The sequence below is a fragment of the Mytilus galloprovincialis genome, chromosome 12 (assembly GCF_965363235.1).
Source record: "Mytilus galloprovincialis chromosome 12, xbMytGall1.hap1.1, whole genome shotgun sequence".
Classification (NCBI taxonomy): Eukaryota; Metazoa; Mollusca; class Bivalvia; order Mytilida; family Mytilidae; genus Mytilus; species Mytilus galloprovincialis.
In genome coordinates, this window is record NC_134849.1 from 45,990,057 (window position 1) to 46,015,630 (window position 25,574).

The 25,574-nt window shown below is 33.1% G+C and overlaps 1 protein-coding gene across 4 annotated transcripts in view; it reads left to right on the forward strand.

Moving 5' to 3' along the window:
* The window catches only part of LOC143053946 (matrilin-1-like), a 36,874-nt gene extending 12,768 nt beyond the window's left edge, over window positions 1-24,106 (forward strand). For 2 of the 4 annotated variants that reach the window (XM_076226764.1, XM_076226761.1), the window contains 3 exons: window positions 1,014-1,297; window positions 3,789-4,086; window positions 5,215-5,913. In XM_076226764.1, the coding sequence (XP_076082879.1) occupies window positions 1,014-1,297; window positions 3,789-4,086; window positions 5,215-5,813 (1,181 nt within the window). In that variant the 3' untranslated portion in view covers window positions 5,814-5,913. Of the gene's footprint in view, window positions 1-1,013; window positions 1,298-3,788; window positions 4,087-5,214; window positions 5,914-18,875; window positions 19,160-19,495; window positions 19,794-23,398 lie in introns of those variants that run through there. The other 2 variants (XM_076226763.1, XM_076226762.1) reach the window with 2 other exon arrangements.
* The last annotated feature ends 1,468 nt before the right edge of the window (window positions 24,107-25,574 follow it).

The window sequence follows — 25,574 nt, forward strand, 5'->3', positions numbered from 1 at the left end:
TCGTAAAATGCTCTTATGCTTTGTGGTGTAAGTGACGGATGCGAAAGTTCTAGTAGATTCTGCATGTACGCGTTTATAATTGTTTGTGTCTGTCCATACCTCTCCTTTAACAATATAATTGCGTGTTCATAGTTGGCGTTTGATAGAGATAAACCGGATATGCATTGTGCGGCTTCACTGTGTACCTGAGATTTGAGATAGCTGAACTTTTGTATATTTGTCAAAGAGGGATTGTGATGAATGGTTGTCTGAAACGATTCCCAAAATGTCTGCCATGTTAATATGTCTCCCGTAAAGTTTGGTAGATCAAGCTTCGGTAGCTTGTGATAGAAATTTGTTGCTGTTGTTGGGTTTGCATTCGTATAAACGGAGTTGTTATCTACGGAAAATACATTTTCTGAATGGTTTGAATTATGATTTGCAATACTTGTTGACGGAAAATTTGATGAATCAAGTGTATTGGCTATTGGAACATAAGTTGTTTCACTCACCGTTTGCTGAAATGGGGTTGTTTTGTTTCCAGAAACTATGTCCTTGAATCGGCGAATGGCGACTTCCATATTCATTGCATAATCGTCCGCGTCAAGAATTTCTTGTTCCATGTCTTCTAGTTCGGTTCCATCTAAGATCTGTGAGTCTAAAGATTCAAGCAGGTTCCTCTTCTTTGTAAGGTTGTCTGCGGCAGCCGAAAGTTCTTCATGTCCAATATCTTCTTGCGAAATTCTTTCCTTCGTTCTATTAATTAATCTTGTAACTGCACTACGGTGACCACCACGAATTGCTTTTAATTTCTCCATGGGTCACGGCACCAATATCGTGTATCGTGTTTCTTGTGGTTAGTACTTCGCTTTAGGGTTAGTAATGAAAGGCGTTGTGTTCATATCAAATTGTATTCAAGTTATGTACAAGGCAACGTTACGTAAACAATAGGTAACGTTAGTGACGTTAGTTACTTAGTAAATGTACAGCGGCTAATACTTGACAAATTGTTCAAAGAATGACCTTTTTTGCAGACTGTAGACCGGGACATGCAGATATAACATTTATTGTGGACAGTTCAAGTAGCCAGGAAAGTGATATTAATCGTACAATAGAATTTATTTCAAAATTTGTGAACAAACTTCCAATGGGAGCAAATGACTATCAATTTTCTGTCATCACATACGGGTTCACAGCACAGGTTTTATTCGACTTCAACGACTTCTCATCGAAACCCGATATTCTTCAAGCTTTGAAACAAATCCACGGAATACATTCGCCAACGTACACCAAAGTTGCCTTGTCAAAAGCCGTTGAGGTATCTAAATCAATTATATTTAAATTATATGTTATCGTATTCATTTTATGCTCACCTGGCCCAAAGGGCCAAATGAGCTTTTCCCATCACTTTGCGTCCGTCGTCCGTCGTCCGTCGTCCGTCGTCCGTCGTCCGGCGTCCGTCGTCCGTCGCCGTCGTCTCATCTGAAACTACTGGGCCAAATTAAACCAAACTTGGCCACAATCATCATTGGGGTATTTAGTTTAAAAAAATAGTCCGGTGACCCGGCCAACCAACCAAGATGGCCGTCATGGCTAAAAAAAGAACATAGGGGTAAAATGCAGTTTTTGGCTTATAACTCAAAAACCAAAGCATTTAGAGCAAATCTGACGTGGGGTAAAATTGTTTATCGGATCAAGATCTATTTGCGCTGAAATTTTGAGATGAATTGGACAACCCGTTGTTGGGTTGCTGCCCCTAAATTGGTAATTTTAAGGAAATTTGACTGTTTTGGTTATTATCTTGAATATTATTATAGATAGAGATAAACTGTAAACAGCAATAATGTTCAGCGAAGTAAGATTTACAAATAAGTCAACATGACCGAAATGGTCATTTTTTATCCCTTTAGGAATTATTGCCCTTTATAGTCAATTTTTAACCATCTTTCGTAAATCTTAGTAATCTTTTACAAAAATCTTCTCCTCTGAAACTACTGGGCCAAATTATTCCAAACTTGGCCACAATCATCATTGGGGTATCTAGTTTAAAAAATGTGTGGCGTGACCCTGCCAACCAATCAAGATGGCCGCCATAGCTAAAAATAGAACATAGGGGTAAAATGTAGATTTTGGCTTATATCTCTAAAACCAATGCATTTAGAGCAAATCTGACATGGGGGTTAAATAATCTATTAGGTCAAGATCTATCTGCCCTGAAATTTTCAGACAAGTAGGACAACTCGTTGTTGGGTTGCTGCCCCTGAATAAGTAATTTTAAGGAAATTTTGCAGTTTTTGCTTATTATCTTGATTATTATTATAGATAGAGATAAACTGTTACAGCAATAATGTTCAGCAAAGTAAGATCTACAAATAATTCAACATGACCAAAATTGTCAGTTGACCCATAAAGGAGTTATTGCCTTTTAAAGTCAATTTTTAACCATTTTTCTTAAATTTTAGTATTCTTTTAAAGAATCTTCTCCTCTGAAACTACTAGGCAAAATTTAACCAAACTTGGCCACCATCATCATTTGGGTATCTAGTTTTAAAAATGTGTGGCGTGACCCTGCCAACCAACCAAGATGGCCGCCATGGCTAAACATAGTACATAGGGTAGAAATGTAGATTTTGGCTTAAATCTCTGAAACCAAAGCATTTAGAACAAATCTGACAGGGGCTACATTGTTTGACAAGATCTATCTGCCCTGAAATTTTCAGGCAAAGCAGACAACTGGTTGTTGGGTTGCTGCCCCAGAATTAGTAATTTTAAGGAAATTTGGTAGTTTTTGGTTATTATCTTGAATATTATAATAGATAGAGATAAACTGTAAACAGCTATAATGTTCCGCAAAGTAAGATCTACAAATAATTCAACATGACCAAAATCGTCAGTTTACCCCTTAAGGAGTTATTGCCCTTTATAGTAATTTTTTTACAATTTTCATAAATTTTAGTATATATTTTCCACTGTAATTACTGGGCCAAGTTCATTATAGATAGAGATAATTGTAGCAAGAAGAATGTCCAGTAAAGTAAGATCTACAAACACATCATGATCACCAAAACACAATTTTGTCATGAATTTATTTGTGTCCATTGTTTAATATGCACATAGACCAAGGTGAGCGACACAGGCTCTTGAGAGCCTCTAGTTTTTAATGTTGAACGTCAATGAGCAAATATTGCACTAAAAGGGAAAGCGAAATAAACAATTAACCAGATGAGTACATTGCGGATTGTGAAAGTCAATATTGATTAATTTAAATGGAACAAAAAAAATCAAGTTGTTTCATAACCTTTCAGGCGATCATTTGGTTGGCTTGCCTTAGTAGAAAAAAAAGTTTAAAAAAATAGCAAATTGTACATGTTTCCAAAAAATAAGACATCAGTATATAGAGGCCATAGAAAGTTATTATATTAACATTTTGAACCCACGTCATATTGCAATACTAAAGCGTATTATTTCTTTATTATCCATATTCTTGAAATCACCCAACCGTTTTGAATTGTGACACTAATATTTCTTATGATGTCGTAAAGTGCATATACATATAGTGTAATAAACCAAAGCCTTGTTATTTCTGATGTCACCTTTTAGCTTTTTATACGCCATTGATGAGCATCAAAGATTTATAAGTTACTATAAACCTTTCAATAATAAAAAAAAAATATTATCTTGATGTCAACTGTCTCAGAATATATCTGTATGTTCTGTTTCAGTTATCGATGTTCAGAACTAATATAGATTATAAAATGGCTGTAAAACAATAATGATAATAACTTATATATGTATAATACTATGTTTAGCTAGCAAGGAACACGACGAGTGGATCTAGGCTTACCAACGCATCACATTACATTATTCTACTTTACGATGGATTGTCATCAGACCGACATGACGCTGAAAATTATGCCTTATCTTTGAATCAACTTTCGGCATATCATCGACCAATCAGATCTATTATGACAGTTGCAGTAGGAAGATCTGTCGATCATTCAGAAATGGTCATGCTATCAAACAAACCAGAACTTACATTTGATTTGCTGCATTTCGATGACATATACAACAAAATACTTAAGGACACAGCACACAAAGATTGTACAGGTATTTTTTAATAGCTGTTTAATCCAATTCATTTAACGACTTTATATTTAAAACTGCTTTACACTTAGTATAAACATGTCTATTCATTGCAACTGGTTGATTGGTGCCTAAAAATAAGGGTTTCCCCCAAGTAGGGGTTGTAAATTGATAATCTTGAATATTAATCAACACTGTTATATTTACGAGTTATCTTCAGTTAATTGCAATCTGAATCCAACAGGTGCTTTAAATACCACCAAATGCAAAATGGTAACACATAAGTTTTACTTTGGAAGCTAGACTATCAATATATCATGCAATGATTGTTGCTAACCGCCGTTCAATCTTAGGTAGATTACAGAAACAATACATTTTCATGGAAATTTATCGATAAGTTAAGTGTGGAATTGTATGCTTAGACGTCTTAGTCGGTTTTTCAACATTTATAATAGCTATTGCATGATCAGGATATGCAAAAAAAATCAATTTATTTTAATCAATTTTTCTCGTCATTGTTTTCTTAATTATCTGATAATAACAATAAAGAAAACTTATGTAGATACCACTGCTGTTGGAAATTTATTTCCCTGAGGGTATCATCAGCCCAGTAGTCAGCACTTTTTGTGCTGAAATGAATTATCATTGATATGGTAATATTTATATATTAACTGTTTACAAAATTTAGAATTTTTGAAATACTAAGGCTTTTCTACCTCAGCCATAGATTACCTTAGCTGGATTAGTCAAGAACTTTTAAGAATTTTGGTCCTCAATGCTCTTCAACTTCGTACTTTATTTGGCCCTTTACATCTTTTGAATTTGAGCGTCACTGATGTGTCTTTTGTAGACGAGACGCGCGTCTGGCGTATATACAAAATTTAGTCCTGGTATCTATGATGAGTTTATTTACTTCTACAATATATTGAAGCGAAATTGAAAAAAATAATTCCTCATGCTACGAATTAGCTTTTGTCCTAAAATTGGCTCAAACGTTATATAGAATTGACGATTTAATGTATGTCATCAGGGCATTTACAATGAATTTTTATAAAATAAAATTATTAGATTAGTTTGTTTTTTATTAAATAATGTGTTTGTCGTGCAATTCCGGTAAAAACGCTTAAATTAAAGTCCAGTATTGTGTTTCAGATTGTATGCGACACACAGACACAGATATAATTATCCTGCAAGACATCAATATCAACCAAACTTCTGTTGGATACAGATCAAGACAAGAAGCAATAAGACGTGTTATAGAAAAAGTAGTTCGTTATAATGCTGATGCACATATCGGTTTGTATTCATACACAAATAACATATCCCAGGTGTTTCCTTTGTCTTGGTCGAACAATACGGATAAAATGGTGGCCACAGCTCTTCAAGTAGACAGAAAAGGGAGTTTGACTTCCAATTTAAGCTTTGCATTGAACCAACTCCGACAGAAAGGATTTCTATCTTCTAATGGAGGTAGAGGTTCAAATAGGAAGATTATAGTTATCGTTTCCGATGGAAAATGGCTGAATTTTGCTAATATAAAAAGAGGAGTAACTCGGCTGCAACAATCCCATATCGAGGTGGTCGGTGTTGTGGCCGGTCAGGATTGCTCGTATGATAATTTTGTAAGCGTTTTGTTTGATCCTAGTCAGGTGTACTATGTGGCTGAAAATGATTTTACCAGCTTAGAATCTTTTGCTGGAATGACGTCCTATTATAAATGTGATAACGACATTTTTATCAAACGTCAGTGATAATTTCCAATTTATATCTATGTCATTTGAATAAATGTATATTGCGAATTGCTTAAATATTTTTGCGTTGTCCACTGCCTGAAATAAACATAAAATATGATGTACAGTAGTTATCGTTTGTCTATGTAATTTATACGTGTTTCTCGTTTTTTATATAGATTAGACCGTTGGTTTTCCCGTTTGAATGGTTTAACACTAGTAATTTTGCTTGTTGTTCGGTGTGAGCCAAGGCTCCGTGTTGAAGGCCGTACATTGACCTATAATGGTTTACTTTTATAAATTGTTATTTGGATGGAGAGTTGTCTCATTGGCACTCACACCACATCTTCCTATATCTATAGAATTGGGAATGGAAAGTGGGAATGTGTCTAAGAGTCAACAACCCGACCAAATAACAGAAGCAGCCAAAGTCCCCAATGGTTCCAAACAGCAAGAAAATTCCGCACCCGGAGGCGTGCGTCACCTTAACAAACAAGTGTACTAGTTTAGTAAAAATGGACGTCACACTAAGTTCATTACTCCTCTGCAGGGAGAGCAAGTACAAAATGCATTATCTTTCAAAATTTTCCATTGCTTTTGAAATATTATTTGTAGTAAATTTGATGCGCAGAGTAAAACAACAGACTTGATAATGTTGATGCTTCTTTGACAAAATATTTTCAAGATGTATGCTTTGCATGACTATTGTATTGCGTATAACATATCATGTATTACTTGTATGTAAATCTGATTCTAGATTTTTCAAAACACTTATTTTCTCTGTTTTGATTTTAATTTTATGTCACCAGTTACTGGTTAAATGTTGTCTCTCCACATGTCAAATGGCAAAATGTTTTCATACGTTTTGTTTCTACCGTAACAAACCATAACTATTCTGCCGATTCAAGTGTAAACTAATGAAATTTCTGAATTACCTTTATCGATTTACTATGACTTTGTTTTTGCCATGCGCAACACGACGGACGCAAAATTAGTGGTTTATGATTTGTAGTGTAGTATTTTGAAGATTGATGTTTGTCTTTTACATCTTTTTTAGAGAATAAACTTTTGTGACGCCAGAATATTAAAATTTGGTTTGCACCAAAAAGTCACTTATTCGTACAAACAAACAATAAAAAACAATATAAAGTCTTTAGTGTCAGATAGAGTCGAACTTTCGGTTTTTGTGTAATACCATACATGTATATTTAAAAAAAAAAATCACACCCGAAACGCATCTTTTTAAATCTCAACAATAATTAGGTATTTGCAATCTACCGACAACATTGCCAATCAAGTAAAGCAGGCAAATGAAGAAAAATTCAAATAAATACCAAATGACCAGCCTCATCTTACTTTATTTAGGGAATAACTGTAATATTCCATATGTTTATGAAAAAATTGTGGTGCACACTCAAAAATCTTCGTAGTGGGTTATTCAAAAGCTTGCGCCACATTTTAAGTTTCGAATAGACAGACATCAAATTCACTATTCTAAAACAAACTGCATTCCTATGTCACAAAAAAAAAAAAACCAACGAAAAACAATCACAAGACAAATTAATAACAGTAAACAAAACACAACATAGACAACTAGAGACTGGGCAACACGATCCCTACCGAAACTGGAGATGATCTCAGGTGTCTCGGAAAAGTAACCATATCCTACTCTACATGCGACAATATACTAACAGTTTTGACATCCAATGAAATTCATTGTCCCTTAAACGATATGGATAAATCGAATAACATATATAATAGTCCTTCACTATCTGTGTGTTTTTCTCCGAAATCGACTACCGATGAAATTAGAAAAAAGAAAATGAAACGTAGAGGTCGCTTCAATATAACGGTTTCCAATTTTATCTTAAAGATTCACCAATGGAATAAGTTAGGATGATATCAACTCATGTAAAGACATAATTGCCATGTCTTTATATCCTTCATGTTATTTATAGATGTCATTATAAAAATAATGTGCCACTGGATTTATATTTAAAATCAAAGATCAAATAAGAAATGGTGTTGTTTTCAGTGGTTGTGGTTTGGTGTAGTGGTTCTTGATGGTTTCTCGGTTTTTCTTTCTTGATACAGCTAAATCCTTTGGTTTTCCTGTTTGACATGTTTTACAGTAGTCACGACGGGCTCTCTTTAAGCTTCATGTACGTCAGGGCTACATGCTGAGGGCCGTACTTTATCATTGTCAACTGTATATTCATTGAGACTTGGAAAGTGAATTGCCTCATTGGCAATCATACCACATCTTATTTATAATGAATCAACTGAAGATTTGATTTCCAAAAGAATAAGATGAATCATTACAAATAAGTTACTGCTGACAAACACGATTCTACTATGACTGTTCATTTTGTATTTGGTCAACAAAGTAAAATTGTCAATGCTTAAGTCAGATTCAACATTCAGCAGCTAATATTCCTCCATTGCCCCTAAATCACATAATAGAAGCAAATCCAAAGGATGTAAAAATCAAATCAACTTAATTACAAAATTAAAAGAAAGGAACCAATGGGAAATAAAAGTGTAATTAAATAGAAACTGAGAGATTTCAATTACAAACAAATCATCAAAAATACCTTACACACACTATAATTTTGTATATCATACGCGCATTTCGTTAACAGAAAATTCATATGTGATGGGCGATAAACAAAACAGTTATATTACAAAATAAAGTACGAAGTTGCAAAGATTTGAAAATCTCAGTTTTGAGAGTACAAATCCTTAGCAATGCTAGATGCAATATTTACAAAAACAACAAAAAGAAGTTATAGGAGATAATAAATTGTAGCATTATCTAAAATACGAAATAAGGAAAAAAAGGTCTAATAAGTATGGACAGTACAACAACCCCCATCAACCACCCGTCTCCCCCTTCAACGTACTTTCATTAATATTTCAAGTGAAGCTGATCTGGATAAACGACAAAACCAGATAATGTATACTAATGTAGTCACTTCTCTAATAACCGACTTTATCTTCAATTTAAGACTTTTTTGGAAAGTAAAATCATTTTGCCGGACACACTGTACCTTTGCCTATACAGATCCTATAGAAAGCGTTTGTTTTGATGGTTTTGAAGTACGTAAGTTTTATTAATTTTGATTGCGTTAATATCTGAGACTTTTTTTGCAATTCCATTTTGTTATAAATGTGCTTTGCACACACAAAGCAAATATTATTTCAGCTCCCCCACTCCACACAGTACACGATGCTTGTTCCACTTACTATATATTCATGATATTGGCAGGACATATATTTTTTTTTTTCCATGGAAATTTATAAACGGATTTTTCCTAAGCAAATGACAAATTAAAGCGCTCAAACACATCGAACGAATGAATAACAACTGTCATATTCCTACTTTGCAGCAGGCATTTTCTTGTGTAGTAAATGGTGAATTATATCTGGTTTATTGCTAGCTGAACCTCTTTCTGACAGGAAACAGTTCGTCTAACCCAAGTACTATTTTCCTTAAAACATATGCATTAGCGCACTTCACATCAGTAAATGGTGTTTTAACTTGAAAAAAATCCGAAAAAGCTTCAGGAAGGAACTCATAATTACATAAGTTCTATACTTTATTTTATCCTTATGTTTTCTAACTTAAATCTAACATCTTTTTTCAGACTTTTCCCCCATTTTAATTGAATATTTCTGATTTTGTTTATTTGTTGAAGTTCTTAAAATTGAGAATGAAAATGGGGGAATGTGTCAAAGAGACAACCCGACCATGTATGGAACAGAAAACAGCAGAAGGTCACCAACAGGTCTTCAATGTAGCGAGAAACTCCCGCGCCCGGAGCCGTCCTTCAGCTGGCCCCTAAACAAATATATATACTAATTCAGTGATAATGAACGCCATATTAAACTCCAAATTGTACACAAGAAACTAAAATTAAAAATAGTACGAGACTGACAAAGGGCAGAGGCTCCTGACTTGGGACAGGCGTAAAACTGCGGCGGGGTTAAACATGTTTATGAGATCTCAACTCCACCTATACCTCAAGCCAATGTAGAAAAGTAAACGCATACTTTTGTAACAATACGCACATTTAAATTCAGTTCAAGAGACGTCCGAGTCTGATGTCAGAAGATGTAACCAAAGAAAATAAACAAAATGACAATAATACATAAATTACAACAGACTACTGGCAGTTAACTGACATGCCAGCTCCAGACTTCAATTAAGCTGATAGAAAGATCATGCATCATATGAATATCAGGCACAATCCTTCCCGTTAGGGGTTTAGTATCATACCATCATAACATATATGAGAAGAACATAACCCGTGTCATGCCAACAACTGGTTTTTAAATAAATGTGTTTTTTTCCGATGCAAAGACCCTATAAGTGAATCAATATTAGCGCCAAAATATGCAACCTTTAATGACCTGACAACAGTATCGTAACTATGTCTATTTAAAAGTTTTGTTAGCTTCTGGGGTGAAAACTGACATTTTTGTGCTTTAAAAACAATATTTCCATACAAAATTGGATGTGAAATACCTGAAGGTATAAGAAGTCTGCATGTTGAGCTATAATTACGAATGATGTCCTTATACCGATGATAAAATTTAGAAAATGTTTTGACTAGTTTGTGATATCGAAAACCCTGTTGTAATAATTTTTCATTAATACATAAATTTCTCTTTTGATTTTATCAGAACATTGTATATATGTAAAATTTAAACTATAAAATAAAAATTGATACAATCAAAAACCTGATAATAAATTGTTCAAGTAAGGCCTTCGAAAATAGTGGAATTAATTACTTTTGGAGTATAAAGAACTCATTTGAATTACTTGATAAATTGCATCCTTATTAGCTAAAAAATAAAATCTCACCTCACTTCTAATTGACAACACAATAGCTAGCAGTGAGCCGACGCAATAGAAATAAAAACAAAACGTTGGCCTAAGGTGATATACTTTAACATAATTTCATTCCTTTGTAGTCAGGTAAAATGGACATACCTTCGGAAATAACTTTAGAAAAGTTATCAATTTTTATTTTATAATTTAAATTTAACATATATGCAATGTTCTGACATTAACAAAAACATTAATGGGAACTGTGTCCATGGGACACAAATGATGCCCCCACTTGCACACAACCTTATAAAAGGACATTACCGAAGAACAGTGATGCGACCAAAATTCAAAGTTGATCATTAACTTGTTTTGTGGTAATAAGCAATGTATATAAGTAGTAAAACATTTGGTTGAGACGGACTTAAGTCAGAGACCGTAAAAGGTACGGAAGGACATTAGTAACATCAATGCCCCTTCCGTTACGACGGTACATAAAAATTTTGCCTGTCCTATAATGATATCAAGTTAAAAAAGATATCAACTGTAAGAACTATCATCGTCGTGATCATGATAACATACTTTGCACAAACAAAGTTCTGTACATTCTAGTTGCAGATATGATAAAATTAATCTAACATAAATAAATTCTTTTTTTGATATCTGTATATGAAAAAAGTAATCCGAAAATGCCACTGATAGGAGGGAATATATGATTGACAAATTTGTTTGCTATCTTAGTGTACACCTTTATCATTAAAGAATTCGTTATGTTTAGCTACAAAAGTAAATAAAACGAAATATACAAGTAATCCAAAGCTTTAGATAGGCAAACAAAAGAAAGTCCTTTTATATATAAATCCATCTACATTTGTTATCTTGAATGATTTTAGCTTCCAGAGTGTTTTTACGGTAATGTATTGTTAAATATAATTAGATAGTGTTTTTAAAATATTTTATTTCTTTATTCATATTTTCTACAGATGTTTTTTTTTATCTTGGCGCCTCGTTCGAAAAGTATGTAGTTAATAGGTTTATTATGTATCCCTTAAGGGAATTTCCACCGACTAAGACTTTCAATACACATTGTCTTACATGTACAGCTAACTGGCTTTGTGCTGAGGCAATGTTCAGCATTCTATTCAAGAACATAGTACACAACTATAAGCAATTAAGGTAATCGTACGAACTTCAGCAATGCACCAAACTCTATGAAAGGCATGGCGATGAGGAGAATTTAATGATCAACATTTAAAACAAGAAACCATACGATCCGATCTAAAATACAAAATTAAAACGGTATCCAATGACAACTGATCGAATACATTTACATGGCTTAGGACACATACATGAAAAACATGTAAAATACAGTAACTCATCCACTTAATGGAGCTCTATCAACAACCCACAGATTAAAACAATAGAATGGTAGATCCTGTTTTTACTTTGAAACATTCTGAAGAAACATGTCCAAATTTCCTTCACAATTTTTTTAATGTTTCATTGAGATTTGTGACCTCCAAATCATAAATGTCTACTTTAAGACTTGCTTTAGGTTGCACTTTGTAAATACAGCTGTATCTCAAACCACGCCTCTTTTGGGGAGATCTAGAATATTCATAGAAAATTAATTTTGTTTACATACTGGTTCCCAGTTATGCTCTCTGTGTTCCATCTCATAGAGACATAACTTGGGAATGTTACCAGTAAATATACATGTGCATATTGATTACATTGAAATCTGTGGTAACCCTTCATTCGAGGTAGGGGTAGTTAAGTAAACTTGTGTTAGTTTAAACCCCTGAAATGTTCAGGGCATATACACATTGAAAATATGCCGCACAGTCCTATACTTTGATCTTTGAAAAAAAAAACTGTAGAACATATGAACTTTCAATTCTAGAATAAAATTTTTCTAAAAACGTCTAAGTAAAAGTGTTACAGTTTTAACCGTAAAAGGAGTTTCTATGGGAAATTGCATTGTCAATATTTACAGAAATGCAACCTTTAGATATTTTCTCCGTCTGTTTTTCAACAGTGCGTTAATTTTCAGGTACTCTTTTTTTTCAGATACAACAAAAATGATATTTTATGAAGTTTTGACATACGTTATACTGCTTTTAGGTAATAACTCAAAATAAGTCGTATTCAAAAATATTTTTTATTGAAATTTTAACGTTTATTGAAATTGATAAAGACCATTTCGTATTCACAAACATTAACAGCAACAAAACTTCAAACCACACCTTAAACAAATTCATAACAAAATAGTCTTAATTAGTGAAACATGTTCATTTGAAATGACTGTTTCATAGGCTTTACCAACCATTCAATTTGTATCCACTGAAACAAGATATATACACAAAAGAGGGACGAAAGGGACAGTCAAACTCATAAATCTAAAACAAACTGACAACGCCATGGCTAAAAATGAAAAAGAAAAACAGAAAAACAATAGTACACATGACACAACATAGAAAACTAAAGAATAAACAGCACGAACCCCACCAAAAACTAGGGGTGATCTCAGGTGCTCCGGAAGGGTAAGCAGATACAAACCTATTATATAATTGTCACATAGTCCACCATACCACGTCTCCTCATTTTTCGTAAGGTGAATTAAATTTTGTGGTCGAATAAGTTAACAAAAATATGAACAACTGGAGTTTACTTTCCGAAAAAAATCATCAAGATATATCGTATTTGAAGTATATGTACATGTAAACATGTATATGTATTTGTTGATAACACAAAAATATAAAAACACAACAATACAAAAAAAGTACGAAAATGAAATAATATTCAGAAGAAAAGCGTACGCGCTTTTAATATTCATATGCAAGTTATCTTCACATTTTTGAAACACATCTTATTTTAGGTCATTAATAATTTATTTACCATTATAAGTTTTCCTTTAAAAAAAAAAGCAAAAAAAAATTGATTTCATTCAATATACCCGAGCTTAACAATACATTATTTTTCAAATAGAAAATGTATCTGTTAGCTATTAAAATGAATTTTATTTTTATATTTTGAATTAACAGTGAACGAAGATGTTGTCTCGTGTAAAGTTTCATGGAATTTACCTGCCAACGTCGCCAAATCATTCCTGATAAGCCGACATAAAAGAAGTGATTTTAGATGTGGTAACAACAATAACGAGTTTTGTGTTGAAAATATACCAATCTGCATGGTATGAATATATAATAATTTTCTTGGGCTAAATTTGAAGAAAAATTTACCAAAGCCTTGCACATGTTTGTACGCTATTTCCTATATTTTATGAATCATTATCTTACCTTCTATACATTTCTATGAATATGATTGGTTCAAACAAACGCGTGGAGACCATATTTATTTCACACTAAGTTAGTTTGATGGGTTTATTTCGATATATGGTTAGTAGTGGTTTTACGTTCCTTTGTAACAACAACGCGATATTGAGTCAAAATCTGAAAGGTTTCAATAGACAAACAAGATGATGATGAACGATTGAAATAAATTCATAATAACATTTAAAGTCAACAAGTTGTTAATGTTGACATTTGTTTTTGTATAAACCAATGGACGTAGGTTCTAAGTATTGAAGACTTCATCATTTTTATAGGCCACTAGTGCAAATCCAACATATTTCGATAGTCGGAAAGATAAATTCGTTATACAGTGTACTAATGACCTAATACTATATATATATGTATACCTTCCAAATACCGTTTCGATCCCTAACATCACTGAAGAGACATTTATTGTCGAAATCCGGATCTGGTGTACAAACAAATATTAACACCTTATGTTTGTGGCATAACATCGTGGCCACAAGTTACTTGTTTTCTGTTTAGTATTAAATTTATATTAAGATCCATTTTGTTACATCTTGTGATCAATTTTATTTGGCAATCGTAAATGGCAGTCAGCAGGGTTAAAGAACATCAGTTGTTCGACCTGTTAGTCAAATGTGTTTTGTTTAAATATACTTCTTCACTTTTTTGGTCTTTTTGGAAAATGTTGTTTGTTCTATATTTAGACCCTTCTACAACGAAATTTGCTTTACATGCACACGTATAAAAATTGCGGTTTTTATCCAACGCAATCATAGGTTTGAACGTAGTTTTAAATTTAGACTCGCATATACTAGTATATATATGGTCAGACAAGTCCATATGGGAATTCAAGCTTTGTTCTCACGCCATATGGAATGTACTGACACCATAGTTATCGTACTAGGTCATTAGCACACTGTGTAACTGATAATCCACACCATACGTATACCATTATATGCAGTATCTAAAATATACTTCATATTCATTAAGTACTGTCGTGTTCTCGTGCAGATTTCAATCAGCAACTTGTCAATGGCCAAATAAAAAACCCAAAATATACATTTCATGTATATTCTTGATGATATGTCTTTTTGATTGAGTTAAGCCATTTCAATTGATATATTATAGTGTGTCGATCTATCTTGTAATTAATGTAAGACTGGTCTTTCAGGTTTAGATGAAGGTAACGGTGTCTGTCAGGAACATGTTGTTCAGTGTTTGTTGTTTGTTGACGGTTTCAGTAGTGTTTCTCGTATCTCTTTTTATATAGATTTGACCGTTTGTTTTCCAATTTGAATTGTTATTGTTTTACTCTAGCCTACTCGATGGCCTTTATCGCTTGCTGTTCGGTGTGAGCCAAGGCTCCGTGTTGGAAACCGTAATTGGATTTGTAATTGTTTACTTTTAACACATAATGACTCGGATCGAGAGTTGGCCCATTGGCACTATACCACATTTTCATATTTCTACATATAGACGTCCCTATGAACACTGTCCGCTACCTTGTTAATAAATGATGTATGTTGTAGTAGCAAACATTCAATCGATGTATGTAGAGATTCAGTTTCTCTCTTGAAATTAGATAGGAAATGGATCTGCGAGATAAAACCTTCAATCTAGCAAATGCTATTTATTCATGTTATTATTGTGTATATTCTAACCAATTCTATTCGATTTGAAAGTGTCACATGTTCAACTATATTTTCAAAGGAAGACTAAACCTGCAGATAATAAAGTGGTATTGTATCTTTAACTAATTGTTTTCATTTTGTGAATGTTCATTTTGAAAACAAAACAATAGAAGCAGAATATATTCAAATGTTCTTTGTTATATTAGCCTTAGCTTTCAAACAATATAACAAGTGTGTATGCAAGGGTGAATATGAAAAACAACAAACGAGCGGAAATCAGTTTTTATATTGTATGCTCCATCCCATTATAATTCAAATAGAAAACCCATGATACCGTAGATGGTGTAAAATAACCTCATCGTCATTTTAAGCCTTATGTTATTCATTTTGCTAAAAAATATCGAACAATAAGCAAATTTTCTTTACTGCTACAGTATCCAAGCGAATATCTAAGAGAGACCCATTGTACGAGTACGTCCTGCATACCAACACAAACATGCTATCTGACTTCTCCACGGGCATGTCCTGATTATTGGAATACAGGTTGCTCAGGTATGAAGTATGTCTATGCTTTAATTAGTTTTGCCTTTTAGATTTTATCATTTTCTTTCATTCATCATTCTTCATTTAATTTAATCTTATATTATACATTTTTGGATGGGATCCGAAAGATACAATTAAACAAAAAAATAAAATTACATTGCCTTGCCTCGAAACGAAAAACAAAGTAAAGACAAGCACCACACGACAATATTGAAATAGGGTATCGATGGGTAATAATGTATAATTCTGATTTGTTCATAACTTCTAGAGACACGGGACATTTGAAATTATGAAAATGTCTTCTGTTTATCTTTTTTGAAGATAAATCCAGAAAAGCGCTTCGAACGCAAGAAATTATTAAACGTGTTGTTTTCAATTTTTTACATCACTGGGTCGATACCTCTGCTGGTGGTCTATCAGTCCTCAAGGGTATCATCAACTCAGTAGTCAGCATTTCAATACTTACATGATTTAACAAACATTACTAAATTGTCCGTTTATAAATTTTGAAATTATTAAGAAACTAAGGTTTCAACACCCTCAGGCAAAGTTGGATTTAGATGAATGTGGCTGTTTATTTTAGGTATTTTTCACATATAGCTCTTCAACGGTTTCGGTACTTATACATCTTCGGATTTCAAATATTTGGCTTTAAGCGTTCCTGATGAAGGTAAATCTAGAAAAGCGCTCCGGACGCAACAAATTATTAAACGTGTTGTTTTCGTTTTTGTGTTATCACCGTTGGCGATATTGTTCTTTTTTGGTTGCTGTCTGATAAAATATAATTGAAAATTTAGAAATAAATCCTTTGAAAAATCATAAAAACAATTAAATGCACCTTGAAATGTTGAACAAAAAGTGCCATTTATTAGGAACAATTGTTCTTTTTACATGATAGATTATTAAAAGAACTTTACAGAGAAATGCTTACAGTGACCTTTGTATTTATGATTTGCTATATAGGATAATTGTCTTTAAATAGGGAGACAAAGCTGAATCATATAAGAAACTATTTACGATATCAGCAAATTATTATTTTATTATAAGAAAAACTAAATGAAAAGCATTGTAGATGACCAGTGTCTATCCCTTCCATGTTACAACGGTGGATCGTGTCATGACTTGATCGGAAGTCACAGGTGTAATTGTACTCCTGGATGGGATGAAGCAACAGACTGCAGAACAGGTTAGTTCAGATCAATTATTTAAGAGACAAAATCCAGAATACAGCTGCAAAAATTACAAGATTTGAAAAAAGTACATTTTATTTGGATGACTGTTTAACATTCAATGACAAATCAAGTGCATATTCAGGACGATAACATGTTAGTGTGAAATGAATATGAAACCTGTTTGGTACTAGACCGACACAAGGAGACGGTTTTTTAAGAGTTCACAAAGTGACAGTCTGTGAGAAGAATTTGTGTCTGAACTAAGCAGATTATTCTGACTCTGAGCCGACTGGCTCTTACTTCTTCATTCCAAGTGCTTATCGGAGAAGAGCAATACAGACAGTCTTTCACATTACCTCCGGCACTATAGGTTTTCACTTTCAAGTAAGATACATACATGAATGAAGACTCTCCTATCAATGTAGAATTTTGATATACTTATAATGATATTTTTAACGGAGAATAATATTGTTATATTTTTTTTAATTTCTAATCATTAATGTCTCTTGCAGGTTTGCTCCAGGCCCTTATAAAATTTGCCCCAAAGTACACTTGGAACCTTGAATGAACCTGGTCAGAAAATGTGTTTCCTTACATTAAAAAATATATAAACGTTTATAAATTTAAGATCAACTTGCAAACAAAATCGCAATATTTGTAAATTATACGTAAAAATATCAAATAAGAAGCTTTTGAATACAGCTGCAAAAACTTTCAGTTTTCCAGCTAAAAATAAGTGGTTCCCTCAGGCTATTCAGGATCCCTAAGCTACTAAGACTAACGGTTTAAGAAAAGATGATATTGTATATGTAACTACCATAAGGACCTATCCTTATTTTTGTAATGCTTCTGTTGTATCCATCTGTATGTTCTCTATAAAATACTTCCCTTTTTGCACTCAGATAAAAATGAATGTTTGGCTACACCATGTCAAAACGGAGGAAATTGTAACGATAAATGGGCTGACTTTTCTTGTGACTGTTCTAAACGGTTTAATGGAACAACATGCGAAAAGGGTAAGCATACACATTCAAGGAAATTTTAGTTTAGGTGTAGTTATAAAATTTTGTATATATAAGATAAAATAAATAGGCCTCAAATCATTTCGAGATGGGATCATCAATTAGCAAGAAGACCCTACACAGTTTATAATAAACATATGAACGGAGTGCTCCAATATACATTTTAGAAATGATACTAACACCTCAAATAGGCAAAATACAAAAGCCTGATAGCATGGCTATGCTCATGATTAAATGCACATGCATATCAACGAAATTCTATCACATAAACTCTTACAAGATTTACAAAATTGGGAAAGAAAAGTACACAAGGGGACTACAAAAATTAAAGTGTGAATTATTTATGATTTGCTACGAGATTGATATGCGTTGGTGATACTATTTGGGACTTACTGTCCGCCATCAATGGTATAAAAGCATAGAACACGACGTAATTCAAGTAAAAAAATCACCTTGTACGTATAGTATAGTTGATGGAAGAAACGTTCATAAACGCATTGCTTATAAAGAAAAACTTTGTGTTAATGCAACAATAAACAAGATCATGGTTTAACACTTTTGCAGACTGTAGACCAGGGCATGCAGATATAACATTTATTGTGGACACCTCAAGTAGCCAGGAAAATGATATAAATCGTACAGTAGAATTTATATCTAAATTTGTAAATAAACTTCCGATGGGCAGAAACGAGTATCAGTTTTCTGTCATCACATATGGGTTCCAGGCACATCTTTTATTCGATTTTAACGATTTTTCATCGAAGACAGACATTACAGAGGCTCTAAAACAAATTCATGGAAAGCATTCGCCAACGTACACTAAACTGGCTTTGTCAAAAGCTGTTGAGGTATTTGTATATTTTTAAGATAATGTATACTATCTAGTGTTGCTTAACCCGTTTTTAAGCTGTCTTATACTCTTTATGAGTTTCAAAATATTACAACAGTTTTTAATAAAACAGCGACCATATTTTCATGCTAACATAGAAATTCAGCCTACTAGGATAGTGATACTCTCGGCTTCCGAAAAATTTATTGACCCATTAGCAGCAACAGAACAATCAATTCGATTTTTGTAGCAGCAGAAGTTCAAGAAAATGCTTTAAACATTGTTAAAGGGACTTAAGCGCTGATAAGAAAATCGGTTTAATGCTAATAACTTTATTTATACCTATTATTTACAGATAGCACAGAGCACGACAAGTGGATCTAGACTAAGCAAAGCATCACACCACATTATACTACTTTACGATGGGCTGTCATCAGACCGATATGGCGCTGAAGAATATGTTAATTCTTTAAATCGACTTCCGCTATATAGACGACCAATCAGATCAATTATGACCGTTGCAGTTGGAAGATCTATAGATTATTCAGAGATGATAAATATATCAAATAAACCAGAGTATACGTTTGGTTTGCTCCATTTTGATGACATATACAACAAAATCCTTAGAGACACCTCACACAGAGATTGCACAGGTATTTTAGTTCAGTAGACCCCGTATCGATTACGGGACCTTCGATTTTATGACATTTTAGCAAAAACACGAAATTCTCAGTGTCAATACATTCAAGTTGTGGTTTTTGTCTAGCAGTAGTTTTATAAATGAATTCAAATTAGTTTGTATCATGGCAACACTGTTAGTTTTTTTTTCATTTACAGAAAGACTTCTACATACATTCCTTTTGCCTGATCAAATAAGTCAATAGAATCCAAGACAAATGAAAAAAGTTCAATGGAATATTTAGATTTATGAATAAAACCGTTAAATCTTCCCTTCAATAATAATAAAAAAAGAGAAATATCTCATACACGGAATATCCTCGTCTCCGTTCCGTTTTGATAGTCATTTTACATATAGAAGGCATAATAAATGCATATGTTCGTGTCATGGTAAGCTGTAACTGTGTGATTTCATGTTGAGTCAACCAAGTCATAACAACGTAACTGCATGTATAGACAGCTACTGCATGTATATAAGCTACTGCATGAACATGAAATAAACAAATGTAAGTTTAATCAAATTTTTCTTATTCAACTTATTGTTTTACGTATAATTCTTGTTCTTCTTTTCCTTAACCCTGATACACATACAACTAAACTTTTAGGAATTTTGGTCCTCAATGCTCTTCAACTTCGTACTTTATTTGGCCTTTTTAACTTTTTTGTATTCGAGCGTCACTGATGAGTCTTTTGTAGACGAAACGAGCGTCCGACGTATATACTAAATTTAGTCCTGGTATCTATGATGAGTTTATTTACAACCACTTGGTCGATGCCACTGCTGGTGGAGATTTATTTCCCCGAGGGTATCACCAGCCCAGTAGTCAGCACTTTTTGTGCTGACATGAATTGTCAATGATATGGTTATATTTAAATACTAAGGCTTTTGTACCTCAGGCATAGTTACCTTATCTGCATTTGGCAAAACTTTTAGGAATTTTGGTCCTCAATGCTCTTTAATTTTGTACTTTATTTGGCCTTTTTAACTTTTTTGTATTCGAGCGTCACTGATGAGTTGTTTGTAGACGAAACGCGCGTCTGGCGTTTATACTAAATTTAATCCTGGTATCTATGATGAGTTTATATATAGTTATGATCTGTAGTCGGAAATCTTAAATTTAATTTTTACGAGGTCAACAAACTGGACAAAAGGCGATGCTCTTCGACCTTTTTAGTTGCGAGTACAAATATATTTCACATTTTCCGATCATATACACAATTATTGTTATATCCTGCACTTTACACCTGGCATTTTTCGGTTTAGTTCTTAAGAGCCAAATAGCGGACCACGAAGAGGACCCCAAAAATGAAAAAAAGCTAAAAATATTAATAGGTCATGGACCTTCTTTTCGAGATATTTGAGATTTAAAATATGGCGGGAAAATGTTGACTCTGACTTTAACGTTATATTTTCATTGGCATTATTTGGGTCTCAAAACAAAAGAAAGAAAATCAAGAATCTTCTAAAACTTCGGTAAATTATCTTTCATGAGCTATTAAGTCTTATATAAAAAAATAAATGGGTGTTATGGGGCAAAATATTTTACCTTGTATTGTATTGAAAAACACCAAGGAGTCCGAACATTTAACACGAATTCCAAAACCTCACCTAAGTACATCCTTAAACATTTGTGTAGAAATAACATGAAAAGGTAGTTGTTTTATATATGAAACTAGAGTATACAAAGCTAACTTCCATAGAACTATTCATAGTTATCTCTTTTCTTTCTATTTCATCTTATCTTGTTGTGTAAAAAGTAAAATCACAAAATTACTGAACTTAGAGGAAGATCAATTGGGAAAGTCCATAATCAAATGGCAAAATCAAACAAAACGCACCAAAAACGAATGAATAAGAACGGTCATATTCCTGACTTGGTACAGGCATTTTCAAATGTAGAAAATGGTGGATTAAACCTGGTTCTATAGCGCTAACCCTCTCACTTTAATGACAGTCTCATCAATTTCCGATATTTTTACATTGATGCGTTAAATAAACAGACACAATAAATAAAATAGTCAAAATATGGGTACATCAGTCATCATCGTTTAACAATTTTAAAAGGAACAATTTAACAGAACACAAAAACATCTTCTATCTACGAACACATTTATTGATTTGAGTGTCTGACGTCAGAAAATTTTATACGTCACATAAATTTGTCGTTCAATATGCGTACAAACAATTTTAAAATTTTCATGGGAATGTTAGCATACAGGGTTAAAAAATCAAAAGTATGTAAGAATAAATTTAAGAAATAGACCGAGATTTAAACTAGTCCAAAAGTTATATATAGAATTTATAAGAATCCAAAAATAGTTAATTCCACTACGTGATTGAATGATTTTGACGTTTGTGGTTCAACGTATATTGTAATTCATAATAGAAATATATCATGACATATAATAGAACAATATCATATTGACGGGATCTTTTAAAGTACAGAGTCACGTTATAAGAACAAAAGAAATACAAAAAGTCGCAAATACAAAACAAACCACAAAAAAATGAAAGCCAATACAAACACATTGACGAGATGTATAAGTACCGAGCCACAAGTAAAAGTAATATTAATAATAGAACAAAGACAAATGAAAGAACTATAAAACACGTTGTTAAGATGATAAACAACATCAGTACGCAGAATATATACATCAAGACCATCGTGTATTATTTGAGAAGTTGATACGGAATATTTATCAACAAGGTCTTGGTACCTTCCGATGAACTTTTTTTAGAAAAAAAAACGAGATGTTCTTTGACATACCCCTGTTTCATCAACTTTCTACTCAGACACTGATGACGTTTTACAAAGTCCGAGTAGGAGCTGCAAGCTCTTGAATATCGAATAAGTTGGGAAATATATATCCCATATGCAGGTGAAGTTGGTATATTGCTACTAAGGTGGGGGAAATTTATAATTTCAAAATTAAAATCGTCTCGTTTGTCATAGATTCTGGTACTGAGATGACTGTGTAAGTCAAATTCGAGATATAAGCCTAAAAATGAGGCGGAGGAAGCCATGTCTGTTGTTTCTTTAATATCTAGTTCTGGGGGATATATTAATGGAACCCAATCAGAAAAGTTCGGATTGTTTATGGAAAGAACATCATCAATATATCTGAAAGTGAAATTAAATAATCTGGCTTCTTTGATTCTCTTGTTTTTTACAAGTGTCTGGAGGAACTCCGATTCATATGAAAATAAGAAGAGGTCGGCAAGAAGAGGCGCACAGTTTGTTCCCATAGGAATGCCGACAATTTGTTGGAAAAGTCTACCTCCAAACTCAAAAAATATGTTGTCGATAAGAAACTCCAGCATACTGACCACTTGTTCTTCTGTGTAGCATATTTTACCTTTTTGTTTGTCACTATTTACGAAATATGTCTTATCAAATTCCAAAGTAATAAAATTATAGCGTATGCTACCATTTTTATGTTGAAAGGCATTGTGGATTATTTCTTTTAGGCGAGTTTTCAATTTCACATGGGGAATGGTGGTATACAGGGTTGAAAAATCAAAAGTTTTGATGGAACTAATTTCAGATAATTTATAGTAAAGTAAGGTATTATCTTTTAGATTGTACTCTACACACCGACACAGATATAATTATCCTGCAAGACATAAATACTAACCAAAATTCTGCTGGATACAGATCAAGGCAAGAAGCAATAAGACGTGTCATAGAAAAAGTAGTTCGTTATAATGCTGATGCACATATCGGTTTGTATTCATACACAAATAACATATCCCAGGTGTTTTCTTTGTTTTGGTCGAACAATACGGATAAAATGGTGGCCGCAGCTCTTCAAGTAGACAGAAAAAGGAATTTGACTTCCAATTTAAGCTTTGCCTTGAACCAACTCCGACAGAAAGGATTTATATCTTCAAATGGAGGTAGAGGTTCAAATAGGAAGATTATAGTTATCGTTTCCGATGGAAAGTGGCTGGATTTTGCTAATATAAAAAGAGAAGTAACTCTGCTGCAACAATCCCATATCGAGGTCGTCGGTGTTGTGGCCGGTGAGGATTGCTCGTATGATAATTTTGTAAGCGTTTTGTTTGATCCTAGTCATGTGTACTATGTGGCTGAAAATGATTTTACCAGCTTGGAATCGTTTGCTGGAATGACGTCCTATTATAAATGTGATAACGACATTTTTATCAAACGTCAGTGATAATTTCCGATTTATATCTATGTCATGTGTATAAATGTAATTTGCGAAATCCTTAAATATTTTTGCGTTGTCCATTGCCTGAAATAAACATAAAATCTGATGTACAGTAGATGTCGTTTGTTTATGTAATTCATACATGTTTCTCGTTTCTCGCTTTTTTATATAGATTAGACCGATGGTTTTCCCGTTTGAATGGTTTTACGAATCATCACGAATTAGTTGATCCATACGATGTGCCTTTGACCAAACTAGCTAAGGACATTTTTACCACATGGTAGATTGTGGTTTGTCATCACGTCGTCTTATCTTTTAATTACTGAACGTGACTTATTCCCGATTGTGACTGTTTTGCTGAGTGTGAATTCGCACTACTATAAGACTTGTTACGGTACTTGTCTATCCCAAATTCATATGTTTAGTTTGATGTTGTATTCGTGGTTCTCGTCGGATTTTGTCAAATTTGTTGACGTCTTTTCTATTATATTCATGAGTTATGGTAAAGAAAATTAATCACCGCCTTCATTTATTAGATTTGATTTTGGTCAACGTAATTTACGATAATTTACGTTTGAAGTTGGATTCAAAACAAACTGGACATATATATATATTATAGTTAATTGCTATTAATAAGTATTGCAATGTGCATTTTGTTTAAATGTAAAATCACTATTTAGTTCTATTATAATCTTAAATCAATCCTAATTCTATCTTACTTTTGAGATATATATGAGATGCAATTGTGACGTCATTTTTGTGATGTTTCAGAAATTCATGTGACGTCATTTTTGTACCTTTTCACCATTCGTATGTGACGTCATTTTTATGAATTTTTTGCGTTGAGGCTTGGACTAAGTCGGGTGTGTCTATTTTTCTGTGTTGGTCGTTGCATTATGTATTCGGGTTTTGTTTTCTGTTAGTTAATACTTCAGTTTCATTATGTATATCTTTTATATTCATTTGATAAAATTTACTGTTTGCATAGCATAAATTGTTCTAAATAATAAGTATGTTCTTATCACAAGCATAAAAACATAGCCGTATTTGACACAACCTTTTTCAACTTTTGATCTTCAGTGCTGTACAACTTTGTACTTTTTTTCACTTTCGATCTTTTATATCTGGGCGTCACTGGTGCGTCTTGTGTGGACGAGGCGAGTTTTTGGCGTATTGAATTTTAAACCTGATGCCTTTTGTTATCTATTAATCATGTGTTTCTTTGTCTAATACGTTCTCCTATTTATTTGTATTGTAGTCCTGTAATATTATGTTATCATTTCAATGTTATATTTAATATTGCCATTAAAGTGCGAGGTTTGGCATGCCACAAAACCAGGTTCAACCCACCATTTTTATCTTTCAAAATGTCCTGTACCAAGTCAGGAAAATGGACATTGTTATATTATAGTTCGTTTACGTGTGTGTAACATTTTAACGTTGTGTTTCCGTTGTGTCGTTTGTTTTCTCTTATATTTGAGTGTGAATTCACATTACTATAAGACGTGTCAAGGTACTTTTCTATCCCAAATTCATGTATTTGGTTTTGATGTTATATTTGTTATTCTCATCGGATTTTGTCT